This window comes from Epinephelus fuscoguttatus, linkage group LG7 (genome assembly GCF_011397635.1).
Source record: "Epinephelus fuscoguttatus linkage group LG7, E.fuscoguttatus.final_Chr_v1".
NCBI lineage: Eukaryota > Metazoa > Chordata > Actinopteri > Perciformes > Serranidae > Epinephelus > Epinephelus fuscoguttatus.
In genome coordinates this window covers 32,435,381-32,457,272 of record NC_064758.1, presented here as the reverse complement: position 1 = coordinate 32,457,272, position 21,892 = coordinate 32,435,381, and the positions used below count along the sequence as shown (strand labels likewise).

At 41.5% G+C, this 21,892-nt stretch overlaps 1 protein-coding gene across 1 annotated transcript in view; it reads right to left on the bottom strand.

The window, feature by feature from the left end:
* The window catches only part of rbm38 (RNA binding motif protein 38), a 29,073-nt gene extending 9,021 nt beyond the window's left edge, over nt 1–20,052 (bottom strand). Inside the window, exons 1-3 of the mRNA XM_049581166.1 lie at nt 19,537–20,052; nt 18,019–18,142; nt 14,542–14,596 (exon numbers count right to left, since the gene is read on the bottom strand). Of these exons, the coding sequence (XP_049437123.1) occupies nt 14,542–14,596; nt 18,019–18,142; nt 19,537–19,758 (401 nt within the window). The 5' untranslated portion in view covers nt 19,759–20,052. The remainder of the gene's footprint in view (nt 1–14,541; nt 14,597–18,018; nt 18,143–19,536) is intronic.
* Nucleotides 20,053–21,892: the final 1,840 nt, after the last annotated feature.

Here is a 21,892-nt window from a genome sequence, read left to right as displayed (position 1 = left end):
GTCATTCCCACGGCTGTGTGCCGCTGCCTGCTTGTGCACCGGTCTGACTGATTCAATGTGACAGCGGCATCGTACGAGAGGGAGCTGCGCCTCGCCTCTCTCCTCACAGTGCCTGGCATCATCGCTGGCTGTCAAACACACATTTATATATATATACGCACACACACGGGGTGTAGATGTACATGCACGCAATCAGTTACAGAGCAGACATGCAGAAAAAGAGAACATGCAAGTGTGAAAGAAACAAGTATAATGAACACTTAAAAGGCTGTTGTCGTCAGATAAGCAGCTTAGAAGAGGATGTGGATGTGTGTGGGTGTGTGTCTGTGTGTGTGTGTGTGATGAGTGGGGGGCTCAGGCGTAGCAGGGCTAATTGGCGCAGCTGCATGGGTGTACGCTCACTAACAGACCCACGAGAGCAGAATAACCTCCACCGACTCCGCTCTCCCTCCCCTCGCTGGGTTTACTCCCTCACAGCCAGCTTCCTCTGCACTCCCCCTCACTGTCCTTCCTCAAAACCAGGCGGCAGCAGCATAACAGAGATAGGACGCGTTGAATAAAAAAGAAGGGTCGAGGCTGGGACTCCTTTGGCGAGGAGGAGCAAGCGGGAGGGAGAGATGCTGAGAGGTGAAGGATCAGCCATCATATCCCTCATGCCGTAGGACAGCCACGCTTTTAATAGTTCAGATCAGGGATGTGAGGAGGGTGAGTCAGTCAAAGAGACAAACACACACTCATGGAGGCGCACACACATGACCATCTTGATAAACACACACACACACGGCTTGAGGGAGGGTGAGAGACAGAAAGGCCAACATCAGCGCTGGACACTCAGCTCTCATGTCAGCAAGCAACAAAGACATTTGAATCAACATATTAATACACACAGGGCTGCGTGATCAGAGGAAAATACGCGGCATATTTACTGAATATTATCATTATGGTGTAATATGATCATTTCAACATGTCTCAGATTGTGCGTGTTTAAAGTGTAATCTCAGTTTCACTTGATGCACATCAACAAGAATTTAAAAACATCCACTAACAAGAACCTAACCACCAAAACAAATCTGATCTCAAATTTAGATCAACTAATCGAGGTATGAGTAAGCAGCTGTTTGTCAGACATCACGTGTCTGCAGCTGCTTCACAGTAAGTCAGTAACACTTCATGTTAACTTCCTTTACTGACATTTTCCAAGCAGTTTATAAAACTTTAAAGAGTTTGTAATGCACTATAGTGTTATTGTAAGCAGTTTTAACAACATTTATTAATGTGTTTGTCAAACTCCTCCTAATAAAGCCTCTGTAAATTAAGTATAAACATTTATTATTATTGGACAATATATTGGTGTGCAGTTGTTTTCATAGGACATACGTCCTAGTATTTATCATTTATATTTATCATATTGATTTATAAATATCGTAGACATAATTAGGCATTTAAACCTGGTTGTGAATGATCTGTACATGTGAATTACAGTTAACATTTTTAATAACACAGGATCTGATCGTGCGTAACTATAAATTATTCTATGTGACTGCAGCAATATTATAGTGTTATAATTCAGTAACTGTTTATAGCTGACAACTACATTTATGAACACCCAGAAACATCCTTATATCTGCTTTTAACTACATTTTAATGTGTGTAAAAAAGGTTTGACATATTAATATACTACATGTTAATGCTAAATGTTTACTCTTTACTGGCAGTTGAGAGGTTTTTGCTGTGAAACACCTGCAGGCACGTGACGTGCACATGAAATTAGCCTTAAATACTAAGTATTCACAGCTTGTTAAAGGGTAATTTCAGTAGTTTTCAACCTGGACCATTGTTTTACCATGTTGTTTTTTTGTGACAAAAGGGAGCAACAGTTTTCAAACTGTTACAGTATTGAGCAGTTATGCACTATCAATTTATGTCCACTAGAAGTGCATGTTTTTGCCACTGACAGGCTCAGATTGTTATTCCGAGTGTCTGACAACATTATGAGAAAGATCCCTACAGAGGTCGACCTTTTTGTTAAAGAGTAATATCCTTTTTGTTTAACTAGAAACAGCCCTGAAATCCCCATCGCCAAACGCACCAGACTCCATTAAATAAACAGTTATTTTATCATTCCAAAACACTTCAAAGTCGAAAGAAACAAAATGAATCCCACAAAAACCATCTTGGTTCGTCTTTCCATTTTTCCAACAATCACCAACTCTGGTTTGATTCAAATAGACCCTAATTCACCCATTTTTTTTTTTGTATCATTTTAAACTTTGTATTAATGGTTTCAACACAATGCATCCAGTGGTCAAATCTAGTCTGCACACAAAGTGGAAAGCAATGAACAAAAACCACAAATGAAAATAATGTGACAGTAATAGATGTTATCGTACAAAACCAGACAAATAAATAAATAAAACAGACACAATGAACACACACAGGGATTTGGTTATAAAGTTGTAAGATTTGCATAAATCAATAGGTTTAGTTTGTTTTTTATTACATATTTTAGTTTGATATTATTTTAAGATATGTGTCCAGATCTGAATTCTTGAAAGGAGGATATGAGGGCAATTTCTTTAAGTATTTTGTTTTATGAATATAAAATCTAGCTAAGATAACAAGAAAATTAATTATACATTGTTCATTCTTGGTGTGACGAAGTGGGTGAGAATGCACCTTCACTCACCACTTGTCCCTTACATGCTCATTGTACACAGTATACCATGTTTTACACTTTTACATACGTTTATTTTGCTATAATTTACCATTGCTTTCGTAACATTACACCACTTACTATCCTGGATTTGTTTGTGTTCTTGTTTTGTTACAGTTAACATCAATGCACATGAGTAAATTAAAACAAACACACACAGTCATAAGCTGGTTTCAGTTACTGTTATTGTGTTTCAGGTTTGAACTTAGTCGAATTGTTTGTTCCTTTGTTCAGACCCACCAGGCAGGATTGTTTGAAAGGCTGCCGCCCAGCACTTCCTGTCTTTTATAGTTTTAGTGATGTCATCAATGACATCATTGGGCTGAACTAAGTGGAGGGGTTTTCTTTTTGTAGGAATATTTCTTTTGTTTGTTTAGTGCAGTTTAAAGGAACTGGTTAGGATTATTTACTTTTAGTAGTTCATTTAGTAATGTAAATGTGCTTGTAAATTAATCCTACGTGTTTATTTTATTTCCTTTTGTTAAGGTTACTGTGTACTGCAACCTCCTTTTGTTTTGGTAGGGGCTGAGGCAGTCTAAGTGTTAGTCAGTCCCTCTATATAAAGGCAGTTGAGGTTTGAGCTCAAGGCTGAGAGGAGAGGCTGTGCTGCTGTGAACACGTGCCCTTTTGTTTGATTTATTATGAGTTAATTTTCCTCAGTTATGTGCTTGGCATTTTGTTTGGCATTTTGTTTGTTTTTGCCTAATTTGCATGTGTAATGGCAAGCACTGTAAATAAATTTACACTTTGGTGGAGCCAAGAAGTCTGCTGAGTATGCCTACCTACCACCTTCCTTGACACTCGAGCTAAACTATCTTACACTTGGAGAAATTTGGATTTTTGAATGTTTGAATGTTAACAAATCAGGTTCACCCAGTTAGATGGGACAATATGCTGTTTTTATACACGCTACAATCATGATTTATTTAAATGGAGCCTGGTGGTTTTGGAGATGTTTCTGATTTAACAAAAATGATCTTACTCTTACTCTTCAACAAAAGGTCTATCTCTGTAGGGATCTTTTCCATAATGTTGTCAGACACTAACAGTAACCATCTGAGCCTGTCAGTGGCAAAAACAAACACTTTTAGTGGATGTGAATTGATGGTGCATAATTGCCTCAAACACTGCAGCCTGTTTCATCATTGTTGTCTGCAGCCCAGTCACTCAATACTGGACCAATTAAAAAAAAATAAATTGTTATTCCTATTAGTCACTTAGACACAAAAACATGGGAAAATAGGGTCCAGGTTGAAATATACCGAAGCTATGCGGCCTTAATCTGGATTAATTGTACATACTTTTTGTCAACATCAGTTTACTGCTGCAACAAAGCTCTTAAATTGAGAAGCAGGAGCTGATTTAAGTGTCAGAAAACAACACAAGCTCAAAACGCAGATGAAAATGTGTCATCTCAAACAGACAAGTGAACAAAATGGGAGCTTTCTGCGCCATGCGAAGCTTTCAACATGACCTTTTTTCTTTTTGTTTTTCAAATTAGGTTTTTCATCCGACAGAAGTGCCTCTCCTAATTGGGTCCCTGGATAAGAGAAATATACACTTGAGGATTCACCGTCTCCCTAAAACCCCCTCGACAGACAGATAAGAGTGATAACTACAGGCAGAGAGAGGAAGATAATTTAGAGGGGGAGGAAGGCAGCCAAAGAGGAAACCAGAGGAAGAGTGAAAAAAAAAATCACAGAGATGTGAAGAGAGAACAGTTGAGGATGTGAACGTATCAAAGGAGTCAAACACGTCTGCGCTGTTTTATGATTCATTTTTCACTCGACCATAAATCCATTTTACACACAGAAACAAGCTCCAGCGTCACATCCACCACCGACCCTAAAGCTTCACTGCACCCAGCCACAACTACACCCGGCCACAGGTGTGCTGTTAGTATGTGTCACCCCCCTCCTCCTCCTCCTCCTCCTCTTCCTCCCCCTCTCTGTTCCACTGCTTCAACAGGAAGTACTACCACCCCTCCACCTTTAACAGCCTCACCACACATCCATCTCCTTTCTTCTCTCAAAAATAAACACCAGAATTCTTTTTTTTTTTTTTGAGAAAAAATAAATTTCACTTCTGCCAAGAACCGACGTTGGGTGCTAAAGGCAGACAGCACGCAGCAGCCATGGGCGACAGATGTCCCCCCCCCCCCCCGAACAAGAACAGCCCTCCCTTCCTCCCCCTACGACTCAGCTGTACCTCAAAGCCACATTTGGCATCAGCCCGTCCTCTGTCCTCTTAAAACTTAAAGCAAATACACGGAAGCAGCAGACAGAGTTGTGCTTTGTTTGAGCTTTGCTGTTTACTGTGTGAGTGTCAGACCCTGAAGCCCCCCGGGAGCCCCTCAGCGGTGAAGACGGAGGGCAACAACAGACCTGCAGACATATTCAAATCAGTCGCACCTTTCAGTTCTCATGTTTACAAGACAAATACAAAACTGAAACTCCTACCAGTACATGCAGAAACACAAGCAGGCTATATAAACAGTATGCTACATCAATATAACAGCTAACCAGTATTTGCTATGTTAAGATATAGCGGAGTAATGGCATCCTGAGTAGAAGTCACGCTACCAATGTAGGTGTTGTGATCCAAGCTTCTCTGTTTGTTGACATGTTAAGCAGGTCCGGCCACTTGTACATGATAGTGCATGGGTTTTCCACTGGTTGGCTCATTGCCACCACTCTGCACTGTGCTAATATGGCAGTTACCACATCGATTGGGACGACAACCTTGTGAAAATGTTACGGCAACCTTCCGGTTCCCCTCTGGTCAACACTGTTAGCTCTGTCAGCACCGTTGCTGTTGTTCAGTGCTATATATGGACCGTTAGCTGCTGGCTGCAGGCTCAGCCACCTCCATGTTGAGAACCCTGATCAGTAAATTTATACACCTGGATTTTCACATACAGCCCCCATGGTTAGCATTGTCACCTCACAGCAAGAGGGTTCCTGGTTCCAACCCCAGGGTGGGGGTGCGGAGTTTGCATGATCTCCCTGCGTCAGCGTGGGTTTTCTCCAGGTACTCCAGTTTCCTCCCACAGTCCAAAGACTCTAAATGGGCTATAGGTGTGAATGTGAGTGCAACGTCAACTGGGATAGGCTCCCTAACAGGGTAAGTGGTTACAAAAAAATGAATCAATAATAAATAGCCCCTTTAACTGACAGATATGACAATAGTGTCTCCTCTAACTCGAAGCAATAAAAACAAGGAAGAATATTCTCCAAAATGTCAAAATATTCCTATAAATCTTATTGTCTGCTTTTTTAAGCCATACCACTGGACTGAGTGCTATTACTGCATAATTGTGTAAAGTTAGGAGCAAAATTTGAAGACATATTTTGTTAAACGGACAATTATCTATAGTCAAAATCTTACTGTAATTGGTAGTAAATTACCAGATGTGACACAACCACATTAAATATTCATTCATTCATTTTTCGTAAACCGCTTATCCTGTTGGGGGTCGCAGGGGGGCTGGAGCCTATCCCAGCTGACACTGGGTGAGAGGCAGGGTACACCCTGGACAGGTCGCCAGACTATCACAGGGCTGACACATAGAGACAGACAACCATTCACACTCACATTCACACCTACGGACAATTTAGAGTCACCAATTAACCTGCATGTCTTTGGACTGTGGGAGGAAGCTGGAGTACCCAGAGAAAACCCACGCTGACATAGGAGAGCATGCAAACTCCACAGAGAAGGGCTCCCCCACCCTGGGGTTCGAACCCCTTAACCTGAGTAGCAAGAGGGTTCCTGGTACATTAAATATAGTTTAATGTTAATGCCTCAGTATGTGCCTGTTTGTTTTTGTTGTCCTTGAAATGTTTTTGCTCTGTCTTATACCATAATTAAATCCGACAACGTACGTCAATAATAGATGAAACATGTAGATGTTAATGAATGTAAACAGAAAAAGTGCCTCCACTTTAACACCACAGAAATCTCTACTGTATAAAGATTTTACATTAGGCAAAAGAGAGCGCTGGTATCAGATTTGTTATCTGTATCGTGAGAGAAGAAGCTGGATCGTTGTGTCCTTGGTAATTTTGTGAAGGACTAAAAAGGCTCCTGCTCTTTATCAGCTGCACAGGCCTGTTTAAAACCTAAGCTTGCTCCCAAAATAAAAGTCCTTCACTTCGCCAAGAAATGTTTGAATCTGACTGCAGTCATACTGATCATGTCAAAGACACATCTAGCCTCAGAGCAGAGAGATCAGAGCTGGACAGATGTGCCCTTTGCATGTATAAAACACTGAGGAATATAAAGATTTGGGACGCTGTACAGTTTATTTATCCTTTACTTAAACATGCAACGTGTGTATCCTTTGTTATCAAGAGGAATTAAACCAAAGAGAGTCGCAAATTCATTTAAAGAGTCAATATTACCTCAACTCTCAGACATGGAAGACACCTTCATTAGTTGGCTGTTCAATTTACGTGTAGGTGGAGAGACAAATAAAAACAGTGACTTCAATAAGAGAGTTTCCTGTTGCCAGAAAAGGTGAATCTGCCATTTACTCAAAGTGCCACACATTTTGCAGCTGTGCAGTACTGAGATCTCTTGAGGTTAAACTTGTTGCAAAAACTGGTATCGCTTCTTCTTCCACAACAGATTTTCCCCCAAATACGCCGACAAACAACGAAACTGACTCAGGTTCACAAGATACATCACAAACAGATTTCTCCCTCAGAGTGTGTTGTGTTGAAAAAGAAAGCCACAGAAATAATTAGTTGATTAAAGGGGAACTTAAGTTGTTATGCAATGCACTTCCACGAAGTTGTTCGACTTTTGAGAAATATATATACATAAAAAAAGAAACTGTCCAAATCAGGGCAGCAGAGGACAAGATATTCTGACTTTCCTTCTTTAATATAGGTCAAAATCAAAACTTCTAGCTCTCAAAACACACTGAAAAAAAAAACCCACAATACAATACATGAGCTCTGTCTCTTTTTTGTGTGTTAGTGATTCGTTCTGAGGATTTGCTTCTTTTCTCTTTTTAGCATTAATATAAATTAAACATCTTTGTGTTTTTGGTGGTTGTTTAAAAATGTCACTTCAGGTTTTAGCTTGTTTTTTTACAGTGTCCTGATGTTTCATAGACTAAAAGATTAATCAGTTAATCAAAACGGACATATTAATTGGTAGTAAGAAATTCATCTTTGGTATTGCTTCAATAAATAAATAAATAAATAAATAAAATAACAGTAAGATGATGGTTGGAAAAAAAAATCCTCAACTCTTCAAGTTCTGTGTTTTTTTATTTTTCATAACAGCATATTATTGCTCTGTGAAGCACTAAATTAATTTTTAATCACTGATACAATTACTCACAGCATGCCAGGTTGTGAAGTGGTAGCAGCTTTTGGAGAATTGGTGAGAATTTTAAGTTCAGGTCTTCTGTATCTCCTCATCAACAGTCTGAATGAATTGTGTTACTGTGCTGTTTAGCAGACGGCAAGCTGATTATTTTCTTTATCAGTCAATCTGCTGATTATTTCCTCAATTTCCTCTTTTTTTGAGTTGTGAAATTTAAACAAATTATGAAAAATGCCCATCACTTGTAGAAAAGTCTTGCATTGTCCAACCAACAGTCCAAAGATATCCACTTTACGATAATATAGGACAGAAGAGCTTAAACACACATCTGTTACAAGCATCTTAAAAGGACAGTTCACCCAAACATTCATATATTCCCTCTCACCTGTAGTGCTGTTTATCAGCCTAGATTGCTTTAGTGTGAGTTGCAGAGTGTTGAAGATATCAGCCGTAGAGATGTCTGCCTTCTCTACCACATAATGGAACTAGATGGCACTTTGTTTGTGGTGCTCAAAGCTCCAAACTACACCCGCCAACCATAAAAATGTGTAGAAGGAAGCATCTATCTACTCATGGACAAGAGACTTGTGCTTGTGACAGCGTGAGATGTAAACATTAATGGCGTCCTCCTCGGCTGAGCTGTAACGTTAGCTAGCTCAGTGGTGCTAGGCGAGCTAGCAGTAGATGCACACTTCCTTCTGCGCAACGATACAGTTGACGGGTGTAATTTAGTAGAAAGTAGGGGTGTAACGGTACACAAAAATCATGGTTCGGTACGTACCTCGGTACACAAGTCATGGTTCGTTTTTTTTCGGTACAGTAATGAAAAAAATAGACAACTATTAAATATCTTTTACTTATTGGTAACCTTATTAAAACATACCACCATAGCAGTTAACTCTTTTTACACAATTTTTGAATGAAACAAATATATATAAAATCCTGCTTTTTCACATTGTTTGAATGAAAATAGAAATATAAAGTGAAAAATAAAATCCTGCTGTTTTTTAACACATTTTTTGAATGAAAAATATAAATATACATTTCTGCTTAAACCGTTTTACTCAATTAAAATAAAAAGTATAGTGCAGCTGGTCAGCTTTAAAGCCTGCTCAGATTCAGTTTTACTAGGAACTTACTTAGCTTTCCCACTTTGTTAAAGTGCAGTAAATAAAACATGCTTATATCTAAAGTGCAGCTTAAACAATTTTACTCAACTCCAATGGCGTTGGTTATTTCTTTAGCGCGATGGTCAGGGAAACGCTCTTTCTTTTTAAATGACAACGATATCGTAGTTTGCACCAGATTGCTTTTTCTAGTTGTGCCGGTTAACGTTCAAACTCGGGTGGTGTCGCTTTAGATGCGTTAGCATGTTAGACGTGTTTCCAAGTACATACCCGACTGCTGTTCTGCAGTGTGGGCACACTGCTTTTGTCTTGTCCACTTGTTTATTTCCATCTTCGTATTTTACCCTGAAACCAAAGTGTTCCCAAACGGAGGACTTAAGGTTTGCGGGTGGGTCTTCAGGTTCGTCAGGCTCACTTGCCATGTTGTCAAAATGCGAGAGTGCGCTGCACAAAGTGAAAGCGGAGATTTACGGTCGGACTTGGTCCGTCACTCAATTATGTCCGTCGGAGAACTAGATATTTTAAATGGTTCGGCTCGCAAAAACGGAATTAAAAAAAACAAAACAAAATAAAATAAAATAAAATCCCGCGCCCAATAATTCGGTACAGGGTCGTGCCGAACCGAAAGTTGCGTACCGAACGGTTCGACACAAATACATGTACCGTTACGGCCCTAGTAGAAAGGAAATAGTCCTTCATGAAACTGCTCACAACAAGGTCTGTGGATTATCTTGAGTAACCAAGTCATGATTTCCTGGAGGAGACATTGCTGTTGAGTTTTTCAAATTAATTTTTTTGGCACTTTGAGCACCACAAGCTGAGTGCCATCTAGTTCCATTATATTAGAGAGAAGGCAGACATCTCTACGGCTGATATCTCCAACACTCAGCAGCTCACTCCATAACAATCTGATAAACAGCACTACAGGTGAGAGGAAACATTTTGATTTGGGGGTGAACTGTACCTCTGACTGAGGCCCTATTTAGACAACAACGGTTTCTCTAAAAATGGAGAAGTCTGTCTTTTGCGTTTTAAAAAACTTCTGCGTTTATATGACGACCTTATTGAAACGATCCCCGTTCACACGGAGCCGCAAAATCTATTGGAAACGCTGTAGTATGCACGCCAGGCCAAAGGGTGGCAGTGTAAATTTGCAAAGCAACAACACGCCATGACGCCATGCGCCTGCACTGAAGCACCTTCCTCTACAACGCGGTGATTACAAACCAAAACAAAGAAGAGACAATGGCGAAAGCACGCACAGATAACTTTGTCTGGATGGACGACGAGGTGGAGTTGCTACAGTAACAGATCTACACTTCACTTCAAATCAACAGGGTGAGCAGCACAAACAGAGCTCGGCATTGTTGTTGTGACGGTCGACTTTCTCGCGCATGCCTAGTGACTGGAACCGTAATGCGCATGTGTGAAAAGTCTCCGTTTTCAGAGGAACTGCATATTGCAAGTTTACATGACAACAGAGACACTGCCATTTCCAAGAAGTTGCACTCTGGAACCCGTTTTCAAAACGTTGCATTTTCAGGCACCCAAAACACCGCTGTCCTGTAAACGACCGGCTAAAACGCAACTAAAGTTTACTGTTTTCAGTTTAAATCATTGTCGTATAATCCTCCAAACAAATGTGACATAAAGGTCAAGAACCCATGCATTTACACACTGTCCCTTTAATGCTTGGAGTTGCAGGTGTTTCTAAGCTGATAAACAAAGTGCCTTCTCTGTGTGTTTGCCTTCTGGGCGTGTTAGTTAGTTAATGTGCCAGGTGATGTGTCTACTTCTTTTGTTTCGGTTTGTGAGGTGTCAAAGCTCTGCGACTCTTCCTGGAAGCAGAGATTAAAACTCCCTCTGCTTTAAAACGTCCGATTTCACTGTGGGAGGCTTTCAATCAACCCATCATCACTCATTCATAGACTCATCTGGGTCAGCTTCAATTCCCTCATCACTCATTCAGAAATTGAGGACTGCAATATTAATAGCACTCAGAACAGTTGAGGTTTTTAATGGACTCTCTGTAGCCGCAGGATCAAAACTTGTCATCCTCCAGAAAGTCGGCGTGAAGACACCACATCATGCATATTATTAAAAAAAAAAAAAAAAAACACTTCTAAAATATAGAAGATCCAGTCTGTAAAACTTCATCAACCAAAGACCAAAACATGTTTTGCAATCTTTTCTCCAAAGAGCAGATATTTCATTGTTAAAGTCAACAACACGCCCACATGTACAGAACAGCTGCGACACTGGTTGACAGTATCCTCGTCTAAGATCACCTAAACAACACTCATACACCAAATATCTGAGTCAAGTCTCAGTAGGTGTTGTAGGTGTTCGACCTGCAGCGTCACTCTGCTGTCTGCAACAGCCCTGGGTATTAATCATCCCTGCATGATGCTTCACTCAGGAACTGAGTCATTAAGGTTTCCTTTTGAGTTCACATTTGACATCGAGAAACTGGATGAGGAGGCCGAACGCCCGTCACATGTGGATTACAGCGAGTTTCCGGGCTGGTCAAGTTTCTGAAAAACCACTGGCGGCTCCCATGATGACACTGTTCAGCTTTCCAGAACATTAGGAGGAACAATCCTTCATCAGGGTGGGTGTAATTTTATACTGCGACACTGATAGACTTTGAGATACTGGAAATTTTCTGGAAATCGACAAATGAGCGGTTTTGGATTAAACAACCCAACAGGAGAGTCTGTTTTTGACTATCCAGTAAACTAAACACCTGACAAGTGAAGCTACCTTATTACAATAACAGCTGCAACAGATAATTATTTTCATCACTGATTAATCTGTTGATTATTTTCTCAGTTAATTGTTTTGTTTATTGAGTGTCGCCTGTTATAATTCCCCACAGCCCAAGGAGATGTATTCAGATTGCTTCTATTATCTTACCAAAAGGCTGAAACCCAAAGAGTCATTTTACTAACATATATGACAATAGAGAGCACAAGGTCCTGCAAGTGTTTGATGTTTCTGCTTGAAAAATGGTTGCTGATTGGCTGACTAATCGTTGCAGCTCTGATTACATTGCTGCAAAACTCAGATAAAAATCCAATATGGCCATAAAGTAGCCGTCATCATTGATTTTCAATATTGCCTATAGTGGAATACACTGATGCCCGACCATTTTTGCTTCTGAGTCCTTAACACAAAGTCATACAGGTCTATGAGCCCTCATCACAGGTTGTCGATTTTCTCTTCTCTGTTTGATTTAAACCATCTTTAGAAGTCTAAAAGGGTAAAACTATACAGTATTTCACAAAAAACAGCTGGAGATTAAACCAATATAAATAATTCTGTGTTACAGAAATATTTTATTCAGTTATCCTGCTCATCTTGTGTCCCCTTGTTTGATGCAAGCTGTTAATTTAAGTCCTGCCAGATGGATTTCACCTCTTAATTGCACCACTGTAATGCTACAGACACATGCATCATGTATTACGCTCATTTTCAGGTTCTTACTTGTCTTTTGGGTTTCTATTAGAGCACGTTTACATGCATTAATGGACAAAAAACATTATTTTTTCTCATATTGTCTGTGCTGCAACACCTGCATTCACCTTATGTCTGAAACACTCCATTTTGTCTCTTTAAACCCCTCTCTCAAAAAAAGCCAAGTCTGCTTTGATTGGTCAGCATTTACAGGTCTTTCGTATCTGCGTTCTCTCAGCACCGTCATTGCAGCTGGGGAGTTTAGTGGCACTTTCTACCATGAAAAATCACCAATAAAAGCTTCTAAACACAATCAGACATGTTCCAGGAGGAATACAAAATGAAATATGGGAGAAATTAACAACATCATCAACTAAGATGAAATGTTTTCCTGACGTTAGCATGTAGCTACATGTAGCAGTGTACTTGTAGTTGGAGAATGACCGTTACAGAGTAAAGCAGCAGTTTCTATCGTGAAAAACACCAATGAAAGCTTCTAAACACAACCGGACATGTTCCAGGACAAATATGATATGAAATATGGGAGAACTTAACAACATCAGCAACTAAGATGACATGTTTTCCTGACGTTAGCATGTAGCTACATGTAGCAGTGTTCCTTCAGCCGGAGAATGATTGTAATAGAGTATAGCGGCACTTTCTACCGTGAAAAATCACCAATAAAATCTTCTCAGCACAATCGCACATGTTCCAGAAGGAATACGATACGAGGTCTGGGAGAAATTAACAACACCAGCAACCAGATGACTTGTTTCCCTGACATTAGCATGTCGCTATATGTAGCAGTGTATGTAACGTAAACACTTGCAGCAACGTGCATGGAGCAGATAGAGAAATCTGTCCAGCTGACATCAGCTTGTAGCCAAAGTAGAAAAACCTGTTGAAACAGAGTATTCAGAGCTGTCTGAGGCCTGAGGTTTTTGCTCAAAGGGATTACTTATACATACATTTACGTAACTGACCACGTTTTATATGAGGATCCAACACTGTAACCTTATACATATGACAGAAAATAAGAAAAAGCACAACAGGTTCCCTTTAAGAAGAAGGTTTGCAGGAGAAAGGAGAAGACAATGTTAGAGTCTTCCTTCAACCTCCTTAATGTTTTCTTTACAATTAGCATAATCCATGGAGAAAACAAAAGCTGGCCAATCACAGTTCTTGTTGTCTCCGTGTGGCACTGTACCTCAGTGGCCACTGTAGCCCTGGCGTATAGTAACATATCTTAGGCCTACATCTGTAACCCCTTAACGCAGGACTATGAATTCAGCTCGTGACCTCTTGTGGGATTGCTGATCCCCAGGTTGGGAACCAGTGGTCCAGTACACCCGCAGATATTAAATAGATATGAAGAGCATGTCTCTGCACGCACAAACATGAGGAGAAAAGAGAGGTAAGATAATGGCAGTAGTGCGTGTGTGTCTGTATGGAGAGGAAAGAGAGAAGGGATGCAGGGAAGTTTGACTAAATGGCTTGTTGCCTCAGTAAAGCCCAAGTCATGCGAGAGAGAAATTCAGAATTGAGCTTCTCGCGTGTTTAATGGCCCAGAAAGAGAGAGAGAGAGACAACAGAAGACAAATCCAAATACGATGTAGAGATACAGATAGGGGTGCAGGGACTGAACACATCTTTGAAGCATCATTTGTGCTGGATGTGATGGCTTTTTTCCCCTCCTTTCTTTCACATTGCAGAGTGGCATTAACTACCACAACCTGAGTGGAGAACAGGAGCGAGCGCTCACAAATGTCAAGGACGGAGGAGTGAGATGTATTGTGTTGAGGAGGAGGAGGCAGGTGAGAGAGAGAGAGAGAGAGAGAGAGAGAGAGAGAGAGAGAGAGAGAGAGAGAGAGAGGTGGAAATAGAGGTATTGATTCTTCTCCGTCTTACCCATATTGCCTCTGAGCCCACGTAGGATGGACTTGCTGAACTCCAACAGAGAGACCTGCAGACAAAGAGAAAGAGAGGAGGGATATTTTCGCTACCGGCTGCACAGACAACGAGAAAGACGGGCAGACAAGGACAGAGCCGCTTCTCTGCCTCTCTGCCTCTGCTTGTTTGTCTCAGATGTTTGCATGTATACAGGGCTATCTGTTATTCCCTCAGCGTACACACATGTTCAACACACTCACACAAATAATAATGCACTCTATTGAACACAAACATCTGTGACCTCTCTGCCTCCAGAGTTCACCAGGAATCAGCTGAGGCTGGGTAAGACAGGAGAAACCTATCCTCCTCCTCTCTGCCCCTCCTCTGACTTCATGTCAACATTCCTGCAGCTATTCTGTTCTTCCTCCTTTCACAGCACAGCCATGACTCCATCAGCACCCTTTTTTTGTTAAAACCTATATCTAAATGCACACTTTCTTTCTTCAGTAGCACAAAGAGGACACAGACACGTTGTTATTTCTTGCTCTTAACAGTCCCATCCCCTCCTGCTCTTCTTATTCTCTCCCTCTCCTATTCTCTCTCTCTCACACAAAACAACAAAATACCAAGCACTGCCATCTCCCATCAGCTGCATGCTTGGGGAATTGCGTCGCGAGCGGCGGCCCCAGAATAAGGACACACAGTCAGTTGTTGTTGGCGCTGCTGTTTGTCAATCACACCTACACTCGACGGGATTTCAGCCAGCGAGCTTTAAATGAAGCAGCGAGGGAAGTGCTGCTGTCAAGGTCTGGTGTGCAGCGAGATGTTGGAGGGGAAGCACGGAGCGTGTGTGCTGGTGGTTAACACTGAAAAAGCCCAGCGGCATGAAAGCTGTGCATTAAATCAAGTACACAAAGAGTGAATGTATGGTGGGAATGAGCAGAGACAGTTGGATAAAAGGAGGATACAGGTTGTTTTGCATGTTTTATCCTGCTAACCTCAACATTTGTACAGGTTTTTAAATCGATTTCCGCTCTCCAATGCAGCTGTGGGTTTCCATTCATTTCAGTGCAGCCCGGAAACCAACATGTAGAGACTTGAAACTTGGCGAGATTTGTCAACTGTGACCATTTAGCCGCTTGTATTCTTTCATCAAAGTTAGGCTATCATCATTTGGTAATGTCGTCACAAGCAAGGAATATTTGGATGTCATTTCCTTTGCTGCAGGTGTGGGATGCTGTGATATTTGAGATGTGACAGCCAGCTTCTGAACACCAAACCTTTTCATGCAGGAAACTACTTAATTCATCCAAAAACATCCAGATGTTCCAGGTTGTCCTTCCAGGTTTAATCTCCCCAGAACATGCAGTAGTTTGTGAATGCAAAAGCTTTCCCATTAGGCAGGAGTAAACAGTATCTGTGACCTAAAAATACAGAAACCTTCATGTTTACTGGGGTGACTTGAATGTTTCGAAGCACAGAAACCTCAATCGTTGCCACGGTAACTGACGTCTAAATCAGTATTCGAATGCTTTGTTGTTGTTTTTTCATCAGTTAGCTGGTGGAGGAAGCTGAAAGGGGGCGGCAAGTGTCAGACATGGATGAGGTCAGTATCCTCAGCGCAGTCACAGACCCCCGCTTCAAGATATTCTGTTGGCTGTTTGATGAGGAAAAGGAACAGATGTAATGAATTGTGGATGGATATGTGTGGTTGGCAACTGCAGAGAAGAGCTTGCTTTGCACCTAGTGATGCGGCCCGACCCGCGGCGTTCAAGTTATTAACTTAAAGAAACATTTCATGCAATGGTCTACCTTCTCTTCACCTTCTCTTGACCCTCTCTGCCTCACACACACGCAGCAGAGCTAAGTGTGACCAAAGCTAGGTTGGGTTTAGGTGGTTGATTAGCCTAAATAAATATGATTGCTTACCCGAACCCCCACTCCCTACTCCTGTCATGTCCAGTTGAAGCCTCAAATATTTGCAGATAATTATCACTGAAGCTTCGAAGCCCCATGGTTTCCGGACAGCCCTAATGTTTACTGCAGTTGACTGCAGTTCTTGAGTAAGAACTTCAACTCCCTGCAAGCCATCGACTATCTGGAAGTTAGGACATCAATTTACAAAACTGCAGTTCTCAGCCTTTTCTAGAAGTGAAACTACATATGTGTGACCTGTTTTTAAAGATTTCTTCAGTGGGAATCATTTGGGCTTAGGACTGAGTGCCACAGAGAGTACAGTAGTGATAAAGTATTCAGAGAAGTACCAACACATTCCTGGCTGTGATCTCTTACTAGCTTTATCCATTACATGGTTTGTAGGGTTTTTTTTGGTAAATTAATAGACTGTATAAAGATAATAAATGTGGCTACCACAACGTTACTTTGTGGAATCCCATTCTGAAGCCTCTAGTCTGGCATTTTGGCCGTCACCATCTTGAATTTTTGAGCCAGAAGTGACTACATTTGGACAAGAAGGTGGAGCTGGGAAGGATCGAATGGTGGATCTGACTCAAAAGCCCTTTTTACCCAGAAATCCCACGACACTGCCACGACAAAGACCCGTCATTACACCGGCTTTGCCTTTTTTTATACAGAATCAAACAGTGGCGGCATCATGCCTCCCCAGTGTGTGATTTCACATGGCGTGCTGGCATTCTGGAAGCAAAAGAGGCATGATGTGCATGACATGTAACACAACGGCATCAGCCTGTAGTGTGACATATAACATAGGCATCGGGAGCACTTTCTAAACTGTAACAATAGCATAACATGGCAGTAACAATCATTTGCCATCCCTGTTATATGGCAGTTCATCCCTCCTCTACTTGGAGCTCCGGGATCCCCAGTTTGCAGACATTTTTGGTTGCTGTTCTTCTTTGAGTTAGCTGCTAACTGCTGCTAGCTGCTTTTTGAATCTCCTAGCAGTAGGTCGCACACATAACATGTCTTCAAAACATCACACCTGCTCCATCCTACTAGCTATCCCTTTCACACAGATATCGATATGGCGCTGTTACTACCTATGCTGGCTTAACGGTCAAACGACGCTGTCCCCCCATTCCACAATTGTACGTTTCATACAGAATGGCGAGGCGGAATAGTGGTGCAACATTCTCACCTTAAGCAGTCTGAGTAAAGGGGGCTATAGACTGTGCGACTGTCATTATGTATTGCAATAATCAAATATGTGTAACTTTAAGCCTAATTAAAATGTAAACGGGTGAGTTATTTAAAAATTAACCCCCCGTGCAGTTGTCAGCAAAACTGTTTTTGTCCTAGACTGTAAACATGTTTATTTCTATGTAGAGCTGGGCATTTTAACAAGGGGGTCTAAGTGGATTGACTTGCTTTTGGAGCCAGCCTCAAGTGGCCATTAGAGAAACTGCAGTTTTTTGGACTTCATGTTGGATACATTTTTCAGCCCCTGAGATTGCCCCTTGGTTAAAACATGACCCTGTACATCCTGTTTGTTTAGCAGCAATCTAACACACTTACTTGACTGCGAGCTGCGAGGCTTCGCTCCCAGGTACGCCAAGTTCACATTGGCCTTCCTGCCGTCAATGATAGGGTTTGCATCTTTGCATGCCCGCTCTGCTGCTCCCCTGTCCATCATGGTCACCTGTTGACAGAGTCAAAGCATTACTGATAAATAATAATCGCTCTTTACAGCTGCATGATTGCATGTGAAAGCTTCTCTACCCAGTGTTGAAGGAGTGATTCCAACATGATGAAGCAGCAGACCCAGAGCGGGCAGAGAGAGGAGGGGGCTGGCCCTGAGGTAGCTGCTGTCCTTGTCTCTCCTCGAATGATTCAATCTTTTTGCTAAATGCATGAGGAGACACTGACTCCACCACATGAAGACAGCCATCAGTGTGTTTTAATGCTTCCAGTGGAGCTTATGTGGGAGGCAGATCTGTTATTTCAGACTGGGCTGCCAAGGATGAGATACAGGAATCTACCTTGAGGGAGTGAGTTGAGGAGTGGGCAGATAGCAGTGGGAAGGGGGTGCTGAAGGTTAAGACACACACAGTGCAGTTACACTTAATATGTGAGGTAAACTACAGCTCCAGTGCCAATAAATGGGACAGTGAAAGTAAAACTGCCCCCGCTTTCTTTCGTTTCGCAGCGTCGGACTCTGGACTCTTATGCAAACAGAGCCGGCGGATGGTTTGAGATCACCGGGGGTTCAAAAAGCTGCTGCAGGGAATTAAGAGCGCTGAAAGGAAGTCAGGGATGAAATGAGCATTGCTGTCCTTACAGAAGTCAACACGGCACTAGTCGCCTCAGCTGATGCAGAGGCTTATCTTTGATTTCACATCTCATCTCTTTCTCTTTCACACACAAACTCAGTCACTTACAGAAACAACCAAACACATTCTGGGGGGGGGGGGGAAGGGCTGCACGGGAGGAAGTCAAAATGAAACTACTGCAGCCTTATCTTGCAGAGCCAACTGACATGTCACACCTCTGTGACCAAGGACCCCCTCCTCTCCCCATCTCTCTCTGTCTCACACAAACACACAGCAGAAAGACATCTGTCCACAGCTTAACTCAACTTGTGTGTCTGTGTGTCTCCTCTCTGCACAGCTTCTCCTCACACTGTACACTTCTACTGTGTGTCTATCTGTGAGCTCATTTGTTGCTCACTTTGGGACCACAGAGATAATTGATGACACACTTGTAAGAAATAATCTGCTACTCATGCTTCAAGCATGTGACTGCCACCACCAGACACACTGCACATGTCTGCAGCTTGCTGGAACACAGTGGCAGTATGTGCAGCCTCTGAGGCAATAACAAAAGAAAATACAATTAACCACAAAAGATAAAGTCACTTCTAACTCATTACTGGCTGCCACAGACATGATCTACTGTGTCTCCAGCCTCCCTGACTGTCCAATTAAAGTCAGAGCGGCTGATAAAACCTTAATTAAAGCCCATATTTCACTCCACATGCATGTGTTTAACTCCTCATTTATTCTACCAAGAAAACAACTACTTAAATGAACTCACAAAGCCGTATCCTCTGGACTTGCCCGTCTGCTTGTCTGTGATAACCACCGCCTCGTCGATGTCTCCGAAAGTCTCGAAATATTTCCGAAGTGAAGCGTCGTTGGTGTGATACGGCAACCCGCCGACAAAGATCTTGGTGTAAGTCGTGTCTTTCTCCATGGTGGGGTGCATTATTTCTAACGGGACCCCGACCAGCTGACCTAAAAACAGCGGTGAACTCATGCGGCTTGAGAGAGGGCTAAAAAAAGAGGAATAACACAAAGCAAAGCAAGAAAGCAGCAGAATAACTTTACGCTCCTTGGTCGCCGAGAGGCTATGATAACGATGACAGCGCGTCCATGGTTAAACACACAGCCTCCAGTTGCATCACACACAGCTTGTGGATGTGTAGTCCTCCTGACAGGTGTCTCGGAACCTCATGTCTCCTGTCTCGGAGAAGAAGAAAAAAAAAACGAGGACTTGAAGCCTCGGTAGGTGCGTCTTGTGTGCGCCCACTCCGCGTCTGGTCCAATAGAGGAGCGGTGCGTCTTTTTTATTGGCGCATCCCGCCTCCTGCTCCACCCTGCGCACACGCACGCACACACGCACACGCACGCACACACACACAGGAAACCCCCACACGGCAGCTGAAACTGTTGAATAATTTCATATACTGATGAGCCTGCACCAAATGCCATTGCTAAGACTGCCAAGATATGATTCATAAGATCATCTATCTATCTATCTATCTATCTATCTATCTATCTATATCTATATCTATATATATATATATATAAGCCTACTGACTGACAGCTGCAGCTAACAGAAGGAGAAACTGACATGTCTTAAAATTCCAGGACTCAATTTGAGCCAAGATAACAGTTAAAATTAGATACCAGTTGCCTCATGGTTAATTTATGATTTTGTAGAACAGTAAAACCTCCAGTGTTGGGGAAGCCTACATGTGATACGAAAAATCACATTTCAGCATAAAATGCCACTTAACTGAGTTTACTGCAAAACGTGCCCTCTTGTTCACAGGTCATAAACCAAATAAATAAATAAATAAAATACCCCACTGTTGATGGGAAAGTATAGGAATGAATTTCAGCTTTGGTTTTGTATAAAATGTCCATCACTCAGACACCTGCCTTCCAGAAACTACAGTCCAGACGGGAGATTGCACCAAGCAGAGTTAGCCAGGTAATTTCTAAAATAGTATGCAACAACTTCTCTTGATATTTAAATAACAATGATTGAAGAGGATTTAATTACAGTAGAGAAGAAGTCCTTTACTTAAATGGTCCCAAATTGGTTGTAGTTTCTGTGACTACCTACACAACAAAGAAGATTAAAGTAATTCAACTAATAGAATCACTATGAACGTGTGAATATAGCTGAACTACCAACAGGATGCTGCAAAATGTAGTTAATCCACTAGTTTGATTCCGTTTAAATACACGTAGTTCTCTGCTCCCTAACACTGAAACCTCCAGATTTGACCTGGCAGGGTAATCAGGGCATATGGTCGACTCTTTATTCAAGAGTCTTACATGATACAGCCTCAAACAAAACAATAAGAATGTTACCTTTTCATAAAAAAAAATGTTGTTTTTATTTCTGCCCTATGTGCTACTATTTTATAAGAATTGTCAAGGTCTATTGGGAGCAGACAGAGAAATACATCAGTCCAGACTAGAGAAGTCAGTGAGCTAACGTTAGCATCATGTAAAATGTCACTGTTGGCAGTATCTGGCAACCTTGGTGTTACTGTATGGGATGTGGGGTAAGATGGGGTAAGGCGCCACCCATCAAGAACAAAGTCAAGTTACTGTAAAATTAAATATATATATATATATATATATATATATATATATGTGTATGGATATTATTTTAGCATGTGCAGGATGATGATACATGTATCAACTCACTGTTAAGAGAAATACATTGGTAGAGTAGCACTTGAGCCCCTGAGCTCAAAACTAGCTAACTAAATAATAATAATAATAATAATAATAATAATAAATCCTAATTCTGACCCTCTAATGTATTATATTGAAGCCTTTTAGCCTTTCCTTCAGGCTAACTATTTTTCATTTCAGGATGTCTTCCTCCAGCAAGCTTGCTAAATATGTTGGCTAATTCTACCTAGCTAGTAATGCTAATGATCGTGGGCTAGCTAGCTAATGACGCTAGCAAGCTGTTGTAACTACATTACTATTACTATGTGTAATAATGAACTACAGAAAGTCACATATGACTATACACTAGCTATCTAACTAAATAATATTTGGAGGCAAGATGTCCCGGGGGGAGTTTTGCCCCACAGTGTCTGACTATAACTTTTAACTGACTTTAAATGAGGTTTTTCTTTAAA